The 21,345-nt window shown below is 45.0% G+C and overlaps 1 protein-coding gene across 6 annotated transcripts in view; it reads right to left on the bottom strand.

The window, feature by feature from the left end:
* LOC110513752 (polycomb protein SCMH1) overlaps nucleotides 1-21,345 on the bottom strand; it is a 69,662-nt gene that overhangs the window by 11,695 nt on the left and 36,622 nt on the right. For all 6 annotated transcript variants that reach the window (XM_036951525.1, XM_036951526.1, XM_036951529.1 and 3 more), the window contains 3 exons: nucleotides 4,621-4,904; nucleotides 4,039-4,159; nucleotides 1,527-1,730 (listed from right to left, as the gene is read on the bottom strand). In XM_036951525.1, coding sequence (XP_036807420.1) covers nucleotides 1,527-1,730; nucleotides 4,039-4,159; nucleotides 4,621-4,904 — 609 coding nt within the window. The remainder of the gene's footprint in view (nucleotides 1-1,526; nucleotides 1,731-4,038; nucleotides 4,160-4,620; nucleotides 4,905-21,345) is intronic.

Below are 21,345 nucleotides of genomic sequence, written 5' to 3'. Positions count from 1 at the left end.
ATTATTTGGTTTCTATGGCGCAGTAAAGGCATGATTATTTGGTTTCTATGGCGCAGTAAAGACATGATTATTTGGTTTCTATGGCGCAGTAAAGACATGATTATTTGGTTTCTATGGCGCAGTAAAGACATGATTATTTGGTTTCTATGGCGCAGTAAAGGCATGATTATTTGGTTTCTATGGCGCAATAACAGACATGATTATTTGGTTTCTATGGCGCAGTAAAGACATGATTATTTGGTTTCTATGGCGCAGTAAAGACATTATTATTTGGTTTCTATGGCGCAGTAACAGACATGATTATTTGGTTTCTATGGCGCAGTAAAGACATTATTATTTGGTTTCTATGGCGCAGTAAAGACATGATTATTTGGTTTCTATGGCGCAGTAAAGACATTATTATTTGGTTTCTATGGCGCAGTAACAGACATGATTATTTGGTTTCTATGGCGCAGTAAGAGACATGATTATTTGGTTTCTATGGCGCAGTAAAGACATTATTATTTGGTTTCTATGGCGCAGTAAAGACATTATTATTTGGTTTCTATGGCGCAGTAAAGACATTATTATTTGGTTTCTATGGCGCAGTAAAGACATTATTATTTGGTTTCTATGGTGCAGTAACAGATGGCCCAGCATCAGATGACCCCCCCCCCCCCCCCACACACACACACACTGACTGGGACCCCCCCGGGGAGCCCCTCCCAAACCAGGTTACGGACGCATGTCACTTCTCATTACCCCCAGACACATGACATCAGCTGCTGCACACACACTTTATCCCACCAGGCATTATCCAGTGCACCATGTGGGCTCTGCAGCCTAAACCAATTCCTACTGCCTGATTGAATCCCCAGCCTACCCCCATATTCCCATTTGGAATTTGCCATTATTTTAATGAGGACTGAGGAACTATTTGAATATGTAGAGTCTGTGTAGAGTAGACGGTCTAGGGGCCGGGGTGTTCTTCTGGCTTCTTCATCATGTCATGACATCACTGTGGAGTAACAACCCTAGTGTTTCTGTCCAGTGAGGGTTGGACCATCTGGGTTCGGACCGGAGTCTCCGACACGTCACAGGACTGTGTTAGCGAACTGAACTAAAGCCTACAGGCATTAGCTTGAAGTCTTCAGCTCACAGGCAAGCTTAGTTACTCATCACGTCAGCACAGCAGTTCACCGACCCTCCTTCATTACACAACCATAGAACACCTCATGATGTCATGAGAACAATACAATACTACACTAGCTATAACCACAGACCACATATCAGGACAGGCCCCAGCTAAAATGGCTGACCAACTGTTCCATTCTGACGTATAGGGACTACATGACATCAGCCTATCTAGGGTTATATATCTATGGCTATAATACCTCTTGATGATCTCTCCTCCTGTCTAGGGTTATACATCTATGGCTATAATACCTCTTGATGATCTCCTCCTGTCTAGGGTTATACATTTATGGCTATAATACCTCTGATGATCTTCCCTCCTGTCTAGGGTTATACATCTATGGCTAACATACCTCTGATGATCTCTCCTCCATCGGACTGGGACTGTAGGAAGCTGAAGAGGAAGGTTGGTTGGTAGGCACAGTCCACACATGCCTGAACAGCCTGCTGTAGGACAGTGTTGACCGGACCTGGCCCAAAGTGGTCCGGCAGCTGCTGCAACTGCTTCCTGTCCAGGTGTGGACCGCAGGCTCCGTGCTTGTTCACGTACACACACACTGGGGGAGAGAGAGAGAGAGAGAGAGAGAGAGAGAGAGAGAGACAGAGAGAGAGAGACAGAGAGAGAGAGACAGAGAGAGAGAGACAGAGAGAGAGAGAGAGAGTGAAAGAGACAGAGAGAGAGAGAGACAGAGAGAGAGAGACAGAGAGAGAGAGAGACAGAGACAGAGACAGAGAGAGAGAGACAGAGAGAGAGACAGAGAGAGAGAGTCAGAGAGAGAGAGAGACAGAGACAGAGACAGAGACAGAGAGAGAGAGAGAGAGAGAGAGAGAGAGATGAAGGTCAGGGGTCAGGAAGCACTAGAACATGTCTAAAGCTTCATTCTAGATGGACCAGTTAAATCACTCAGAACAATGACCAGCTGGACTGCTCTAGATGGACCAGTTAAATCACTCAGAACAATGACCAGCTGGACTGCTCTAGATGGACCAGTTAAATCACTCAGAACAATGACCAGCTGGACTGCTCTAGATGGACCAGTTAAATCACTCAGAACAATGACCAGCTGGATTGCTCTAGATGGACCAGTTAAATCACTCAGAACAATGACCAGCTGGACTGCTCTAGATGGACCAGTTAAATCACTCAGAACAATGACCAGCTGGACTACTCTAGATGGACCAGTTAAATCACTCAGTACAGGGGACCAGCTGGACTGCTCTAGATGGACCAGTTAAATCACTCAGAACAATGACCAGCTGGACTGCTCTAGATGGACCAGTTAAATCACTCAGAACAATGACCAGCTGGATTGCTCTAGATGGACCAGTTAAATCACTCAGAACAATGACCAGCTGGACTGCTCTAGATGGACCAGTTAAATCACTCAGAACAATGACCAGCTGGACTACTCTAGATGGACCAGTTAAATCACTCAGTACAGGGGACCAGCTGGACTGCTCTAGATGGACCAGTTAAATCACTCAGAACAATGACCAGCTGGACTGCTCTAGATGGACCAGTTAAATCACTCAGAACAATGACCAGCTGGACTGCTCTAGATGGACCAGTTAAATCACTCATAACAAGGGACCAGCTGGACTGCTCTAGATGGACCAGTTAAATCACTCAGTACAAGGGACCAGCTGGACTGCTCTAGATGGACCAGTTTAAATCACTCAGAACAATGACCAGCTGGACTGCTCTAGATCGATCAGTTAAATCACTCAGAACAATGACCAGCTGGACTGCTCTAGATGGACCAGTTAAATCACTCAGAACAATGACCAGCTGGACTGCTCTAGATGGACCAGTTAAATCACTCAGAACAATGACCAGCTGGACTGCTCTAGATGGACCAGTTAAATCACTCAGAACAAGGGACCAACTGGATTGCTCTAGATCAACCAGTTAAATCACTCAGAACAATGACCAGCTGGACTGCTCTAGATGGACCAGTTAAATCACTCAGAACAATGACCAGCTGGACTGCTCTAGATGGACCAGTTAAATCACTCAGAACAATGACCAGCTGGACTGCTCTAGATGGACCAGTTAAATCACTCAGAACAATGACCAGTTGGACTGCTCTAGATGGACCAGTTAAATCACTCAGTACAAGGGACCAGCTGGACTGCTCTAGATGGACCAGTTAAATCACTCAGAACAAGAGACCAGCTGGACTGCTCTAGATGGACCAGTTAAATCACTCAGTACAATGACCAGCTGGACTGCTCTAGATGGACCAGTTAAATCACTCAGTACAAGGGACCAGCTGGACTGCTCTAGCGTGTGAATATATACTGAGTGCACCAAACATTAGGAACACCTTCCTAACATGTTGCACCCCCTTTTCCCCTCAGAACAGCCTCAATTCGTCCGGGCATGGACTCTACAAGGTGTAGAAAGCGTTCCACAGAGATGCTGGACCATGTTGACTCTAATGCTTCCCACAGTTGTGTCAAGATGGCTGGGTGTCCTTTGACTGGTGGACCATTCTTGATACACACAGGAAACTGTTGAGTGTGAAAACCCCAGCAGCGTTCTTGACCCAAACCGGTGTGCCTGGCACCTACTACCATACCCCGTTCAAAGGCACTTAAATCCTTTGTCTTGCCCAATCACCCTCTGAATGGCACACACACAATCCATGTCTCGATTGTCTCAAGGCTTAAACATCCTTGTTTAACCTCCCCTTCATCTACACTGATTGAAGAGGATTTAACAAGTTACATCAATAAGGGATCATAGCTTCACCTGATCAGTCTATGTCAAGGAAAGAGCAGGTCTAATGTGTATATCTGTTAATACAGCGATCTGTTAAACTGCATCAATGTTATTATTTATCTGACAGGACTGAGTCTTACCTGTGGAGACCACTCCAGGGCTGTTGTCCTTCGGTCCATGAACGTTGTTCAGTCTGGTCTCAGAGGCTGTAGTAGTATATACAGAGCCTGTCCCCGAGGAGGGCAGCACACGTGGCTTCCTCTGAACAAACACAACCTTTTTTATTTTACCTTTATTTAACCAGGCAAGTCAGTTAATAACAAAATTCTTATTTTCAATGACGGCCTAGGAACAGTGGGTTCAGAACGACAGATTTGGGGGGTTTGAACTTGCAACCTTCCGGTTACTAGTCCAGCGCTCTAACCACTAGGCTACCCTGCCGTTCACTGACAAGTCTTCGATCCCTATCATATACCGACACTACACAGCACCCCTACTGTAGTAATACCACTGTGATGTCGTCATACAACATTGTGTAGAGTGATTGGACTGGAGGTAAAATTCCTCCGGGAGTGTTGACTGGAGCCAATCACTGCAACCAGTCACACATTTCATTAAACAGACAGACAATACAACTGCTGCTCCAATAAGCATACTTTTTCAGTCCAGTACTAAACTCAATCTGGATCCAGGAAACGGGTTCATTGACCATAGGCCCTTACCTTGCTCCCAGGCTTGGGCCCCCTCTTCTTATGGGGTCTGGGTGCTAGCTGGGAGCCGGAGACCTGTGGCGTACCATTCAGAGCAGCCTCCGCTGCTGCCTCCGCCGCTGCCTTGAGCAGGGCGATGGTCTGCAGTTTGGGGCGCCGGCCCCGGACCCCCTTCCGCACGGGCAGAGGGGGCAGCGGATGGGGCAGGCGATAGGAGGAGGGGGACTGCATGGAGCGTCTGGAGGGGGCGGGGGGAGAGGAGGAGGCTGGGAGGAAGAGGGCCTTGGGGAGGGTGACTGAAACGAGAGGAAAGGCAACAAGTGGAATTAGAAAATCATGATGGGATGTTATTCGCCACTGCAACATCACCAGGAGTTCAGTCAACTGAAAACATAGAGTTCAGTCATCCACAACAACTGAAAACACAGCGTTCAGTCATCCACAACAACTGAAAACACAGCGTTCAGTCATCCACTACAACTGAAAACATAGCGTTCAGTCATCCACAACAACTGAAAACACAGCGTTCAGTCATCCACAACAACTGAAAACATAGAGTTCAGTCATCCACAACAACTGAAAACACAGCGTTCAGTCATCCACAACAACTGAAAACACAGCGTTCAGTCATCCACAACAACTGAAAACATAGCGTTCAGTCATCCACAACAACTGAAAACATAGCGTTCAGTCATCCACAACAACTGAAAACACAGCGTTCAGTTATCCACAACAACTGAAAACATAGCGTTCAGTCATCCACAACAACTGAAAACATAGCGTTCAGTCATCCACAACAACTGAAAACATAGCGTTCAGTCATCCACAACAACTGAAAACATAGCGTTCAGTCATCCACAACAACTGAAAACACAGCGTTCAGTCATCCACAACAACTGAAAACATAGCGTTCAGTCATCCACTACAACTGAAAACATAGAGTTCAGTCATCCACAACAACTGAAAACATAGAGTTCAGTCATCCACAACAACTGAAAACATAGCGTTCAGTCATCCACAACAACTGAAAACACAGCGTTCAGTCATCCACAACAACTGAAAACATAGCGTTCAGTCATCCACAACAACTGAAAACATAGCGTTCAGTCATCCACTACAACTGAAAACATAGAGTTCAGTCATCCACTACAACTGAAAACATAGAGTTCAGTCATCCACTACAACTGAAAACATAGCGTTCAGTCATCCACTACAACTGAAAACATAGAGTTCAGTCATCCACAACAACTGAAAACATAGCGTTCAGTCATCCACAACAACTGAAAACATAGAGTTCAGTCATCCACAACAACTGAAAACATAGAGTTCAGTCATCCACAACAACTGAAAACATAGAGTTCAGTTATTCACAACAACTGAAAACATAGAGTTCAGTTATTCACAACAACTGAAAACATAGAGTTCAGTTATTCACAACAACTGAAAACATAGAGTTCAGTCATCCACTACAACTGAAAACATAGAGTTCAGTCATCCACAACAACTGAAAACATAGCGTTCAGTCATCCACTACAACTGAAAACATAGAGTTCAGTCATCCACAACAACTGAAAACATAGCGTTCAGTCATCCACAACAACTGAAAACATAGCGTTCAGTCATCCACAACAACTGAAAACATAGCGTTCAGTCATCCACTACAACTGAAAACATAGAGTTCAGTCATCCACTACAACTGAAAACATAGAGTTCAGTCATCCACTACAACTGAAAACATAGCGTTCAGTCATCCACTACAACTGAAAACATAGAGTTCAGTCATCCACAACAACTGAAAACATAGCGTTCAGTCATCCACAACAACTGAAAACATAGAGTTCAGTCATCCACAACAACTGAAAACATAGAGTTCAGTCATCCACAACAACTGAAAACATAGAGTTCAGTTATTCACAACAACTGAAAACATAGAGTTCAGTTATTCACAACAACTGAAAACATAGAGTTCAGTTATTCACAACAACTGAAAACATAGAGTTCAGTCATCCACTACAACTGAAAACATAGCGTTCAGTCATCCACTACAACTGAAAACATAGAGTTCAGTCATCCACAACAACTGAAAACATAGCGTTCAGTCATCCACAACAACTGAAAACATAGAGTTCAGTCATCCACAACAACTGAAAACATAGAGTTCAGTCATCCACAACAACTGAAAACATAGAGTTCAGTTATTCACAACAACTGAAAACATAGAGTTCAGTTATTCACAACAACTGAAAACATAGAGTTCAGTTATTCACAACAACTGAAAACATAGCGTTCAGTCATCCACTACAACTGAAAACATAGAGTTCAGTCATCCACTACAACTGAAAACATAGAGTTCAGTCATCCACAACAACTGAAAACATAGCGTTCAGTTATTCACAACAACTGAAAACATAGAGTTCAGTCATCCACTACAACTGAAAACATAGAGTTCAGTCATCCACTACAACTGAAAACATAGAGTTCAGTCATCCACTACAACTGAAAACATAGAGTTCAGTCATCCACAACAACTGAAAACATAGCGTTCAGTCATCCACTACAACTGAAAACATAGAGTTCAGTTATTCACAACAACTGAAAACATAGCGTTCAGTTATTCACAACAACTGAAAACATAGAGTTCAGTCATCCACTACAACTGAAAACATAGAGTTCAGTAATCCACAACAACTGAAAACATAGAGTTCAGTAATCCACAACAACTGAAAACATAGCGTTCAGTCATCCACTACAACTGAAAACATAGAGTTCAGTTATTCACAACAACTGAAAACACAGCTTATAATGGCCATAGCTGTTTGTTTCTTACCCAAGGTTCATTTAATAATGTTGCTTTTAAATTCAGCTATTGTTGAATGAATCCATGGTATTAAGGCTTATGAAAAGGGGAGCTACGGTTCTGGGAGGCAAAACAGGAGGACTTCCTGGACACACACACACAAATCAATCACTGTCTGTTCCGATACGCGTTAAGAATTCCACTGAGGTGAAGCGAGTCTACACTCTGCAGCAGCAGTAGATCAAACACCGTCTGACACACATGAATAACAACTTTGATCTTCCCGCTTTGATTCAAAAGCCACAGCTCAAAGTCAGACTTCATACATAACACTACTTCCAATCCAATTCCACACACAAACAATCTACCTCCCCCCAGCTCCAGCCAGGCAGCCAAAGGTTCTTTAGAATATCCAAAGCGTCACATTTCCACTCCTCTCGTTGGTTGGCTACATTTCAAGTGTTCGCTGTTCGCCCATTTTCCCCTCAAAACATTGAGTCAGTGAAAGGAATGGTTGGAATCTTTAAGAGGAGGAAAGGAAGCAGTAGAGGCAGGGATCTTTAAGAGGAGGGAAAGGAAGCAGTAGAGGCAGGGATCTTTAAGAGGAGGAAAAGGAAGCAGTAGAGGCAGGAATCTTTAAGAGCAGGAAAAGGAAGCAGTAGAGGCAGGAATCTTTAAGAGGAGGAAAGGAAGCAGTAGAGGCAGGAATCTTTAAGAGGAGGAAAGGAAGCAGTAGAGGCAGGAATCTTTAAGAGCAGGAAAAGGAAGCAGTAGAGGCAGGAATCTTTAAGAGGAGGAAAGGGAAGCAGTAGAGGCAGGAATCTTTAAGAGGAGGAAAAGGAGGCAGTAGAGGCAGGGATCTTTAAGGGAGGAAAAGGAAGCAGTAGAGGCAGGAATCTTTAAGAGGAGGAAAAGGAAGCAGTAGAGGCAGGAATCTTTAAGAGCAGGAAAAGGAAGCAGTAGAGGCAGGGATCTTTAAGAGCAGGAAAAGGAAGCAGTAGAGGCAGGAATCTTTAAGAGCAGGAAAAGGAAGCAGTAGAGGCAGGAATCTTTAAGAGGAGGAAAGGAAGCAGTAGAGGCAGGGATCTTTAAGAGGAGGAAAGGAAGCAGTAGAGGCAGGGATCTTTAAGAGGAGGAAAGGGAAGCAGTAGAGGCAGGAATCTTTAAGAGCAGGAAAGGAAGCAGTAGAGGCAGGAATCTTTAAGAGGAGGAAAGGAAGCAGTAGAGGCAGGAATCTTTAAGAGGAGGAAAGGGAAGCAGTAGAGGCAGGAATCTTTAAGAGCAGGAAAAGGAAGCAGTAGAGGCAGGGATCTTTAAGAGCAGGAAAAGGAAGCAGTAGAGGCAGGGATCTTTAAGAGCAGGAAAAGGAAGCAGTAGAGGCAGGGATCTTTAAGAGCAGGAAAATGAGGCAGTAGAGGCAGGGATCTTAAAGAGGAAAAGGTGAGACATACCAGAGTATTCCATCACATTGGGGACAAGGGATACGTTTCCAGTGTGTTGTGTTCTCTGGGTCTAACAAGTCTTTTGTCTGGGGCCCTCCCCCTTTTCATTATAGAGGTCAGGGGTCAGGCTCCCCTGAGACCAGCCAGGTAATCCCCTTCTGCAGACAGCCTGCCTTCATCTCACCTAGATCACAACACTAGGCTACTGTTACATGTTCAATTACTGAACTCAAGCCTACCATTACTACTATGAGGTTTAGGTTTGTTATAACACTGCGATGCCAATCAATAGTTTAAAAGAAATTTGAACAAAATGAAAACCTAGTCTAATATACAGACACAGGGGTTTTCTAGAGGTGAGGTTTGCTAAGGGTTGAAATCTTTGTATTTAAACAGCTTGGTATACAGGGCACTAATTATATAGACAGAACTAAACACATCCCTAACCCAGCTATAATGACAAACACTCATTATATAGACAGGGCATTGTAGCTAAACACATCCCTAAACCAGCTATAATGACAAACACTCATTATATAGACAGAACTAAACACATCCCTAAACCAGCTATAATGACAAACACTTATTATATAGACAGAACTAAACACATCCCTAAACCAGCTATAATGACAAACACTCATTATATAGACAGAACTAAACACATCCCTAAACCAGCTATAATGACAAACACTCATTATATAGACAGAACTAAACACATCCCTAAACCAGCTATAAAGACAAACACTCATTATATAGACAGAACTAAACACATCCCTAAACCAGCTATAATGACAAACACTCATTCTATAGACAGGGCTAAACACATCCCTAACCCAGCTATAATGACAAACACTCATTATATAGACAGAACTAAACACATCCCTAAACCAGCTATAATGACAAACACTCATTATATAGACAGAACTAAACACATCCCTAAACCAGCTATAATGACAAACACTCATTCTATAGACAGGGCTAAACACATCCCTAAACCAGCTATAATGACAAACACTCATTCTATAGACAGGGCTAAACACATCCCTAAACCAGCTATAATGACAAACACTCATTATATAGACAGGGCTAAACACATCCCTAAACCAGCTATAATGACAAACACTTATTATATAGACAGAACTAAACACATCCCTAAACCAGCTATAATGACAAACACTCATTATATAGACAGGGCTAAACACATCCCTAAACCAGCTATAATGACAAACACTAGCAGGATAACCTTATTTTCTATTAGGTATTGAGATATATATAGATTATTTGTTTCACTCTTTATGGAAGGCGCAATGCAGAGAACACTGGAAGAAAAATTATCATTTAATTATCATAGTGAGTTATTGTAATGTTTGTTTATGTGTCAGTTATTCCCATAAGGGAAGGGTTGTATTCATTCATTCATTCATTCAGCAGCAGGTAAAACTACCATATTCAGATATCCTTCTCTCATTACTGCTCTATTTAATCTCATCTGTCATTTATAACTAATTCTTATCAGGACCAGCAGACTACTGACTACTGCTCAATGCCTTCTCTCCTTCTGGTCCCTCTCTCTCTCTCTCTCTCTCTATCTGGCCCAGCAACACAATGGGAGTGGAAGGTCTAGGAGGAGATCTGCCATTCAAAGCGTCAAGTCAACCCATCCATCAATAGAGGTGGAAAAAATGGCACGTCCAGAGAAAGACATTGAAAGGCATTGTGGGTAATCACACAAAAGCAGCCAGTGGCCCCGGCCGCACAAGTCAGTCCACGATTCAGTCAGTCCATGATTCAATCAGTCCACGATTCAGTCAGTCCACGATTCAGTCAGTCCACGATTCAGTCAGTCCACGATTCAGTCAGTCCACGATTCGGTCAGTACACGATTCGGTCAGTCCACGATTCGGTCAGTCCACGATTCAGCCAGTCCACGATTCAGTCAGTCCACGACTCAGTCAGTCCACGATTCAGTCAGTCCATGAGTTTTATTATTAGTAGCAGTGTGTGTCAAATATGCCATGATAAACATCTCCCATTTCAACAGAACTCTAGACTGGTTGTCTAGTAGAGAGCAGACCTCTACTGTGTTCTCTAAGTGCCAGCAAAATGCCTCTATGGCTGGCTCTACAATGTTCTCTAAGGGCCAGCAAAATGCCTCTATGGCTGGCTCTACAACGTTCTCTAAGGGCCAGCAAAATGCCTCTATGGCTGGCTCTACTGCATTCTCTAAGGGCCAGCAAAATGCCTCTATGGCTGGCTCTACTGCATTCTCTAAGGGCCAGCAAAATGCCTCTATGGCTGGCTCTACTGCATTCTCTAAGGGCCAGCAAAATGCCTCTATGGCTGGCTCTACAGTATTCTCTAAAGGCCAGCAAAATGCCTCTATGGCTGGCTCTACTGCATTCTCTAAGGGCCAGCAAAATACCTCTATGGCTGGCTCTACAGTATTCTCTAAAGGCCAGCAAAATGCCTCTATGGCTGGCTCTACAGTATTCTCTAAGTGCCAGCAAAATGCCTCTATGGCTGGCTCTACAACGTTCTCTATGGCCCAGCAAAATGCCTCTATGGCTGGCTCTACAGTATTCTCTATGGCCCAGCAAAATGCCTCTATGGCTGCTTAAGCATCTTGGAAAAAGGTTTCATTGAGAGATGAGGGAAAGTGGGGGAAGAATAGACGAGTGTTTTGTTTCACAAGGAGGGAAAGATCACTCACTAGGGGCGGGGCAGGGCTAGGGCTACCCCCCCCCCCCCAACCCCCCCCCCCCCCCCCCCCCCACACACACACACACACACAGCCAGGGACACACACACACACACACATTCACTCTAGCTCACACAGACACACTACAATACTCCACCTCTCTACAACAGCTTAGCGAGCAATAGACAAAAAACTATTTTAGTTCCAAGTCAAGACAAAGTTTAACTTCCATTCAGTTGATATTAAACTGTCCCCCTAGTTGTTCTAACATAGAGCCTTCCATTCCATTCCATTAAACCTGTCCTGTGTTCTGCAGTAGGAGTGTAAGGAGTTAATCATGACGGGTCATTTCAGGCTGACCCAGTGACCCGGTGGCCAGGAGGTCTGGAGCCCCGGGGCGGTGAGGGGCGCTGCTACTGGGGCTGAGAAGTGTGGCTCCTGCCTGGCGGCTTGGATGACTGGTTGGGGGTTGCGTCGGGGCCTGTGTGTGTGTGTGTTTGGCCACGCCTCAAGCCGTATAACCCAGCTCTCCCTCCTGTAATATTTCAGTTTGAACTGGGAGCTGTGGAGGGAATCTGGTTCTGTCGCAGATCCTTCTTGATTGAGCTCCCTGGTGCAATGTGAAAATGAATCACATGCTTTGAGACCAGGGGAGGACTGGGGTTTAGAGAGGAGGTAGTATGGTAGACCAGGAGAGGACTGGGGTTTAGAGAGGGGGTAGTATGGTAGACCAGGGGAGGACTGGGGTTTAGAGAGGAGGTAGTATGGTAGACCAGGAGGACTGGGGTTTAGAGAGGATGTAGTATGGTAGACCAGGGGAGGACTGGGGTTTAGAGAGGAGGTAGTTTGGTAGACCAGGAGAGGACTGGGGTTTAGAGGGGAGGACTGGGGTTTAGAGAGGGGGTAGTATGGTAGACCAGGGGAGGACTGGGGTTTAGAGAGGAGGTAGTATGGTAGACCAGGGGAGGACTGGACTGGGGTTTAGAGAGGAGGTAGTATGGTAGACCAGGAGAGGACTGGACTGGGGTTTAGAGAGGGGGTAGTATGGTAGACCAGGAGAGGACTGGGGTTTGGAGAGAAGGTAGTATGGTAGACCAGGGGAGGACTGGGGTTTAGAGAGGAGGTAGTATGGTAGACCAGGGGAGGACTGGGGTTTAGAGAGGAGGTAGTATGGTAGACCAGGGGAGGACTGGACTGGGGTTTAGAGAGGAGGTAGTATGGTAGACCAGGAGAGGACTGGACTGGGGTTTAGAGAGGGGGTAGTATGGTAGACCAGGGGAGGACTGGGGTTTAGAGAGGAGGTAGTATGGTAGACCAGGGGAGGACTGGGGTTTAGAGAGGAGGTAGTATGGTAGACCAGGAGAGGACTGGGGTTTAGAGAGGAGGTAGTATGGTAGACCAGGAGAGGACTGGGGTTTAGAGAGGGGGTAGTATGGTAGACCAGGGGAGGACTGGGGTTTAGAATGGAGGTAGTATGGTAGACCAGGAGAGGACTGGGGTTTAGAGGAGAGGACTGGGGTTTAGAGGGGAGGACTGGGGTTTAGAGAGGGGGTAGTATGGTAGACCAGGAGAGGACTGGACTGGGGTTTAGAGAGGGGGTAGTATGGTAGACCAGGGGAGGACTGGGGATTAGAGAGGAGGACTGGGGTTTAGAGGGGAGGACTGTGGTTTAGAGAGGAGGTAGTATGGTAGACCAGGAGAGGACTGGGGTTTAGAGAGGAGGTAGTATGGTAGACCAGGAGAGGACTGGGGTTTAGAGAGGAGGTAGTATGGTAGACCAGGGGAGGACTGGGGTTTAGAGAGGGGGTAGTATGGTAGACCAGGGGAGGACTGGGGTTTAGAGAGGGGGTAGTATGGTAGACCAGGAGAGGACTGGGGTTTAGAGAGGGGGTAGTATGGTAGACCAGGGGAGGGCTGGGGTTTAGAGAGGGGGTAGGGGTTTAGAGAGGGGGTAGTATGGTAGACCAGGAGAGGACTGGGGTTTAGAGAGGGGGTAGTATGGTAGACCAGGGGAGGGCTGGGGTTTAGAGAGGGGGTAGGGTGGTAGACCAGGAGAGGACTGGGGTTTAGAGAGGGGGTAGGGGTTTAGAGAGGGGGTAGGGTGGTAGACCAGGGGAGGACTGGGTTAGAGGGGGTAGGGTGGTAGACCAGGAGAGGACTGGGGTTTAGAGAGGAGGTAGTATGGTAGACCAGGAGAGGACTAGGGTTTAGAGATGGGGTAGTATGGTAGACCAGGAGAGGACTGGGTTAGAGGGGGTAGGGTGGTAGACCAGGAGAGGACTGGGGTTTAGAGAGGAGGTAGGGTGGTAGACCAGGAGAGGACTGGGGTTTAGAGAGGAGGTAGTATGGTAGACCAGGAGAGGACTAGGGTTTAGAGAGGGGGTAGTATGGTAGACCAGGTAGTATGGTAGACCAGGAGAGGACTGGGGTTTAGAGAGGAGGTAGTATGGTAGACCAGGAGAGGACTGGGGTTTAGAGAGGAGGTAGTATGGTAGACCAGGGTAGGACTGGGGTTTAGAGAGGGGGTAGTATGGTAGACCAGGGGAGGACTGGGGTTTAGAGAGGGGGTAGTATGGTAGACCAGGAGAGGACTGGGGTTTAGAGAGGGGGTAGTATGGTAGACCAGGGGAGGGCTGGGGTTTAGAGAGGGGGTAGGGTGGTAGACCAGGAGAGGACTGGGGTTTAGAGAGGGGGTAGGGGTTTAGAGAGGGGGTAGTATGGTAGACCAGGAGAGGACTGGGGTTTAGAGAGGGGGTAGTATGGTAGACCAGGGGAGGGCTGGGGTTTAGAGAGGGGGTAGGGGTTTAGAGAGGGGGTAGGGTGGTAGACCAGGGGAGGACTGGGTTAGAGGGGGTAGGGTGGTAGACCAGGAGAGGACTGGGGTTTAGAGAGGAGGTAGTATGGTAGACCAGGAGAGGACTAGGGTTTAGAGAGGGGGTAGTATGGTAGACCAGGAGAGGACTGGGTTAGAGGGGGTAGGGTGGTAGACCAGGAGAGGACTGGGGTTTAGAGAGGAGGTAGGGTGGTAGACCAGGAGAGGACTGGGGTTTAGAGAGGAGGTAGTATGGTAGACCAGGAGAGGACTAGGGTTTAGAGAGGGGGTAGTATGGTAGACCAGGAGAGGACTGGGTTAGAGGGGGTAGGGTGGTAGACCAGGAGAGGACTGGGGTTTAGAGAGGAGGTAGGGTGGTAGACCAGGAGAGGACTGGGGTTTAGAGAGGAGGTAGTATGGTAGACCAGGAGAGGACTGGGGTTTAGAGAGGAGGTAGGGTGGTAGACCAGGAGAGGACTAGGGTTTAGAGAGGAGGTAGTATGGTAGACCAGGAGAGGACTAGAGTTTAGAGAGGAGGTAGTATGGTAGACCAGGAGAGGACTAGAGTTTAGAGAGGAGGTAGTATGGTAGACCAGGAGAGGACTAGAGTTTAGAGAGGGGGTAGTATGGTAGACCAGGGGAGGACTGGGTTTTAGAGAGGAGGTAGTATGGTAGACCAGGAGAGGAGTAGGGTTTAGAGAGGAGGTAGTATGGTAGACCAGGGGAGGACTGGGGTTTAGAGAGGAGGTAGTATGGTAGACCAGGGGAGGACTAGGGTTTAGAGAGGAGGTAGTATGGTAGACCAGGGGAGGACTGGGGTTTAGAGAGGGGGTAGGGTGGTACTGATAGCCCCAGGTAGACCCATTTAAACAATCTGTTACTGTGTCAAACATCCAACAGAACAATTACTTTTATACTGAAAAACCTTTTTAACCGGATGGAAATGTAGTTCCACTTCAAAGATGTTGTAATAATTAGAAACAAGGTTTTTGCATAAAAAGATGGGTGAATATTTCCATAAACATAAGAGAGTAAAGCAATTCTCTAAGGGCTAAATAGTGTATTTAAATGTATGGACAGTTATATTCTGGAATTTACATTTATAAAGCCATTTGCATGGTTCTAACACAACTACGTTGTCTTAACAGTCATAAATTGATTTAACATGTGTACATTATACGATAGGCGGTAGACACACATACCAACCCTGAGCAGAGACCAGTCGTCCTAAATATCAAGGACTGTTCCCTACGAGCACTCATTTCAATCATTCAAATCAAGCAGAGCAAACAAAGAGAGTGGTTGAAACAGTCAGGGCCATGCAAACAATAGCTACATCATCTGCATGAACTACATCTACGGGTGACTGAGATGCAACAGCCCTTCATTCACACAAACAGTGGATTCCCTCCTTTCTAGAAACCGACTGCTAACGAAGACGAAGTCTAACGCCGGGCTCTCACGTGAGAGGAAGAGGAACTGAACAGCCGCCACTAGTTAAAAATAGACCCGAGACAAAAGCAGAGGCAGCAAACTCACCAGGAACTCCCAACACGGTGCTATGTTTCCGGGGAGCAACAGCAGCAGTAGTAGTCCACAACAACAGAACAGCCCCTCTTTACTAGTTTGACCCCTGGTTAACGTCAGGGTCTCTCTCTCTCTCTCTCCCCCTTCCTCTCTCTCTCTCTCTCTCTCTCTCTCTATTCTCCCTATTTCTCTCTCCTTCCCTCGTTCTCTCTTTCTCTGTCCAGCTCCAGTCCACAACAAAGCCCCATGCTGCTGCCTGCCTGACTGAGGCGGCATTAGAAACAGGAGGAGCTAGCTACTAGTGGCCCCTCCCTCTGTCCCTGTGAATGAACAGAGCAGAGCAGCAGAGAGCAGAACGGCTGATTTGCATCGCAGGGAAAGAGGAGGGGGGTGGATGAGGCTAGCAGGCGGAGGAGGAGGAGTGGGAGGGAGGGGTAAAGGGGGAAGGGTTTTATGCACGTGATCAAAGAGCTATATTGACAGTGCTCATCGGTCACCTGCCTGCCGTTCACTCTCCTCGCCAAGCCCCTGCCCAACTCTCTGAGGGGGTGAGGGGGGTTGAGAGGCGGGGTGTCTGGGGAGAGGGGTGGGGGTGGGGTGTAAAAGGTTCAAATGGATGAGAGGACCCCGATTGAGGAATGGGCACAAGAGGTCTCCTGTAGGCTGCATTAGAAGGCTCAGACAACCCTCCAGGAGAATGGGAGGACAGGGGAGAGAGGGGTCTCCCCGACTTGGAACCCAAAAAGAGGGGGGGTGATCCCTCATCCCTCTCTCCGTAACCCAAGCCTATTCAGACGTCCCTGGAGGACCTGGTGAAAGACAGCGTGGATAGGGGCAGGAAACAGTGGCAGGGAGCACGGAGCAGTAGCAGCCACGGCTTTAGATACCCTGTCTGTCTCAAATAACACCCTGTGCCCTTTATAGGGGCCCTGGTCTAAAGTAGTGCACTATGAAGGGAAAAGCGTGCCATTTAACCTGGTCTAAAGTAGTGCACTATAAAGGGAATAGGGTGCCATTTAGGAAGCAACCCTCCTGCTTCAGAAAGTCTCATTCTAATCTGACTGATCTGAGGCAAACAAAGACTGTTTCATCTCCAGAAAACAGGACCTCAATGCTGCTCATATGGTTATTTCACCATGGAGCCAGAGGAACGATCTGAGGGTTATTTACTTCAGGTTATAATAAAACGATCAGAAATGGGGGTGTTGCTTGGCAGCCTGCCGGTGGGGTTAGGGTGTAGGACTGTCAACTACAGGAAATGGTTCCCCTAATAAATTCATAAATGGTCTGTTCTAAAAGTGTCTGATTAAAGAGGCTGTTGTTTTTCCCATCATGCATTACTAATGCTAGTGAGGTAGAACAGACACAACCAACCAAAGACAACAGATAGAAATCCCCTTCAGCACACTCCCTTAGTTGTTTCTTTACAAACACATAGTTAATGAAGAGGAATTATCATGTTACTTTAATTGATGTGGTAAATAAGAATGAAAGTGTGTTCTACAGTGTTTGTTTTGAAAAAGCAACAGTTATTCCTCATTTACTGATGAAGAGCATGTGTGGCATTTTTATACAATGGAATTAAATGATTATTTTATGAATGAAAAAAAATCTATTCACTACAATACTAAAATGACACTTTTCTTCTGTATTTGTCTTTCTCTACTCTAACAGTAGAACACCAAGACGTAAACTGTTTGGCTGCTAGTACATAGTTTTTTTTTAAAACACCACGAAAACGGAATTTGATAAACTAATGTTTAATTGTATGACACAGACGCTAAAGTTAGTTTCACCTCATGAAACTAAAGTTCAATTCACCTCATGAAACTAAAGTTCAATTCACCTCATGAAACTAAAGTTCAATTCACCACATCAAACTAAAGTTCATTTCACCTCATGAAACTAAAGTTCATTTGACTTTGATGAAAAAGTCAAAGTTGGCGACTCAAATCTAAACTACTTTATATTTTTTTAATAAAATCTACAATAGAGAGAGTTAATGTTTAAGGAAAAAATTAACTATATACCAGGATCAAAAATTATACAAAAAATATATATTTTTTAAAATGTATTATTTTCTGATTGCTAAAATAATTTTAAAAACATCTGCATTTGGAAACCCAAAACAGCCTTTTGCTAATGAGGAAAATGAAATGAACACATTCCTAATTGTACATTAGCATGGGAAGGATTTAGTCTAGAAATGATTCTCTGATCAAACTGACAGCAGTGTTATAGGTTATAATAGACTGGGCTGAATGTACTTTCATAAGGTCATTGAATGGCTTACTGTTTGAAGACTCTCACGTTCCTTCTCTTAACTAAAATAATGTTTATTTCATAATGGATAACAGGTACACTTTCGTACATCCCTTAATCTGATTATTCAATCACTGTTCATTCAAACTAAAAACTCAAATAGTGTACGAGATAACCACTGAAATGTAAACGCAATATAATCAGTGGGCTGTTCTCTCCACTGTGTGTCCACCAGACTGCATGCTGTCTCAACAACCAGGGGGACGTTCAACAATAGAGACGTGGGTAAAGTGTGAGGCCGCCCCTTCAACCACGCCCACACCCTCTCTACCCCCCACATCCCTCCGATGGCTCATAACCAAGGCCGATCTTCTGCCAATTATCCCCTAATCAGACTCTGATTAGAAGGGAGATGGAGGAGAATAGGCCCCAGCCTGAGGATAGATCTCATGGTCTTGAAAAGCAGCTCAGGGAAGGACATGTTTTTCTCCATCTTAACTTCTGCATCAAATCAACAAGTTGCATTGATAATGTCTTATAAAAGATTCTTAATACAACTTGGTAGAAATTATGATCAAACCAAACAAACGTTTAACAGAACATAAAAATGTTAAAAAACATATGTTTGTAAGATGACTAAAAATTATAAAATGTTCATTACCTCTTTTAAAAGCAGCAATATGTCGCTTTTTGGGGACCCAACCAAATTCACATAGAAATGCTTTTATTTTGATCTTTCATTCTCATTGAAAGCAAATCTAAGAAGCAGTAGATCTGCTCTATGCGCTCTATTTCTATGCTTCCTGGTCTCTTTAGATTCTACTCACAGATCTTTAGACGTTACAATGATTCTACTCACAGCTCTTTAGACGTTACAATGATTCTCCTCACAGCTCTTTAGACGTTACAATGATTCTACTCACAGCTCTTTAGACATTACAATGATTCTACTCACAGCTCTTTAGACATTACAATGATTCTACTCACAACTCTTTAGACGTTACAATGATTCTACTCACAGCTCTTTAGACGTTACAATGATTCTCCTCACAGCTCTTTAGACGTTACAATGATTCTACTCACAGCTCTTTAGACGTTACAATGATTCTACTCACAGCTCTTTAGACGTTACAATGATTCTACTCACAGCTCTTTAGACGTTACAATGATTCTCCTCACAGCTCTTTAGACGTTACAATGATTCTCCTCACAGCTCTTTAGACGTTACAATGATTCTACTCACAGCTCTTTAGACGTTACAATGATTCTACTCACAACTCTTTAGACGTTACAATGATTCTACTCACAGCTCTTTAGACGTTACAATGATTCTCCTCACAGCTCTTTAGACGTTACAATGATTCTACTCACAGCTCTTTAGACGTTACAATGATTCTCCTCACAGCTCTTTAGACGTTACAATGATTCTACTCACAGCTCTTTAGACGTTACAATGATTCTCCTCACAGCTCTTTAGACGTTACAATGATTCTCCTCACAGCTCTTTAGACGTTACAATGATTCTACTCACAGCTCTTTAGACGTTACAATGATTCTACTCACAGCTCTTTAGACGTTACAATGATTCTACTCACAGCTCTTTAGACGTTACAATGATTCTCCTCACAGCTCTTTAGACGTTACAATGATTCTACTCACAGCTCTTTAGACGTTACAATGATTCTACTCACAGCTCTTTAGACGTTACAATGATTCTACTCACAATTTTAGCAACCAGGCATATTGCATCTTTAAAAAACATAGCAAAAGAGATATACATTTGAAGCCTGATAAATACGTTTTTCAGTAAGAGAAATGTGAGCTGTTGGCCTGAACAGGGTGGTAGTAAACCACCCCCCCCCCCTGACTGTTACTGATACTGAGATAGAGGAAGTGTGTGTTTCCTAACAGTTAAAGTTCTGCTGAGAGAAGAGATGCATCCATCTCCACGTCTTACTATATCCTCTCTACACCTACACCGTGGTACACACACACACACACACACACACACACACACACACACACACACACACACACACACACACCACAAACAGACCACAAACAGACACACACACACACACACACACACACACACACACACACACACCACAAACAGACACACACACACACAATAAACACAGGAAGACAGTTGTAAACATGCCAGTGGCTCGGGGGAAGAGGACCAGATTGAGGCCAGTTTGAAAGACACATAACTACCACCATCAGTCACAGACCGTATCCCAAATGGCCCCCCTTTTCCCTTTATAGTGCACTCATTTTGACCAGGGCACTATATAGGGAATAGTGGGCTATTTGGGATACAAACCTCTGTCAGAAGTCTTATTGCTCCCCATATCAAGTCCCCTGTCGGAGCTGTAGAGCAGCGTGGAGCTTTATAGCACAGGAGATCATGAAGCTGTACTGGGAGAGTTGTTTACACTCCCTAAGTAAAGTGATAGATAGTGTGGCGTATAGAAAGAAGACTGCTGGATGTAGCCTAGTGGTTAGAGCGTTGGACTAGTAACCGGAAGCTTGCAAGTTCAAACCCCCGAGCTGACAAGGTACTAATCTGTCGTTCTGCTCCTGAACAAGGCAGTTAACCCCACTGTTCCTAGACCAGTTAACCCACTGTTCCTAGACCAGTTAACCCACTGTTCCTAGACCAGTTAACCCACTGTTCCTAGACCAGTTAACCCACTGTTCCTAGACCAGTTAACCCACTGTTCCTAGACCAGTTAACCCACTGTTCCTAGACCAGTTAACCCACTGTTCCTAGACCAGTTAACCCACTGTTCCTAGACCAGTTAACCCACTGTTCCTAGACCAGTTAACCCACTGTTCCTAGACCAGTTAACCCCACTGTTCCTAGACCAGTTAACCCACTGTTCCTAGGCCGTCATTGAAAATAAGAGTTTGTTCTTAACTGACTTGCCTAGTTAAATAAAGGTAAAAAGTATGCTAAAACCCATCAAAACTACCATGCAGCACAGTAGCAGGGATGACAGGCCCTGGCTGGTAATCAGGCTCTATTAAATAAAAAGGAAAAACAACATTCTTCCTGCACTGAAAGAAAGTGTTTTTGAGCTGAAATCATTCACACACACACATTTAAAATGATTGGCAGGTGAGTCAACGTTGTGTTAAACCCCTTTCATTGGTCATGGAATTAAGAGTCAATTACTTCTCTATTTTAAGTTTG

This window comes from Oncorhynchus mykiss, chromosome 18 (assembly GCF_013265735.2).
Source record: "Oncorhynchus mykiss isolate Arlee chromosome 18, USDA_OmykA_1.1, whole genome shotgun sequence".
Lineage (NCBI taxonomy): Eukaryota > Metazoa > Chordata > Actinopteri > Salmoniformes > Salmonidae > Oncorhynchus > Oncorhynchus mykiss.
The sequence above is the reverse complement of the archived record's forward strand: the minus strand, read 5'-3'. Positions and strand labels throughout refer to the sequence as shown.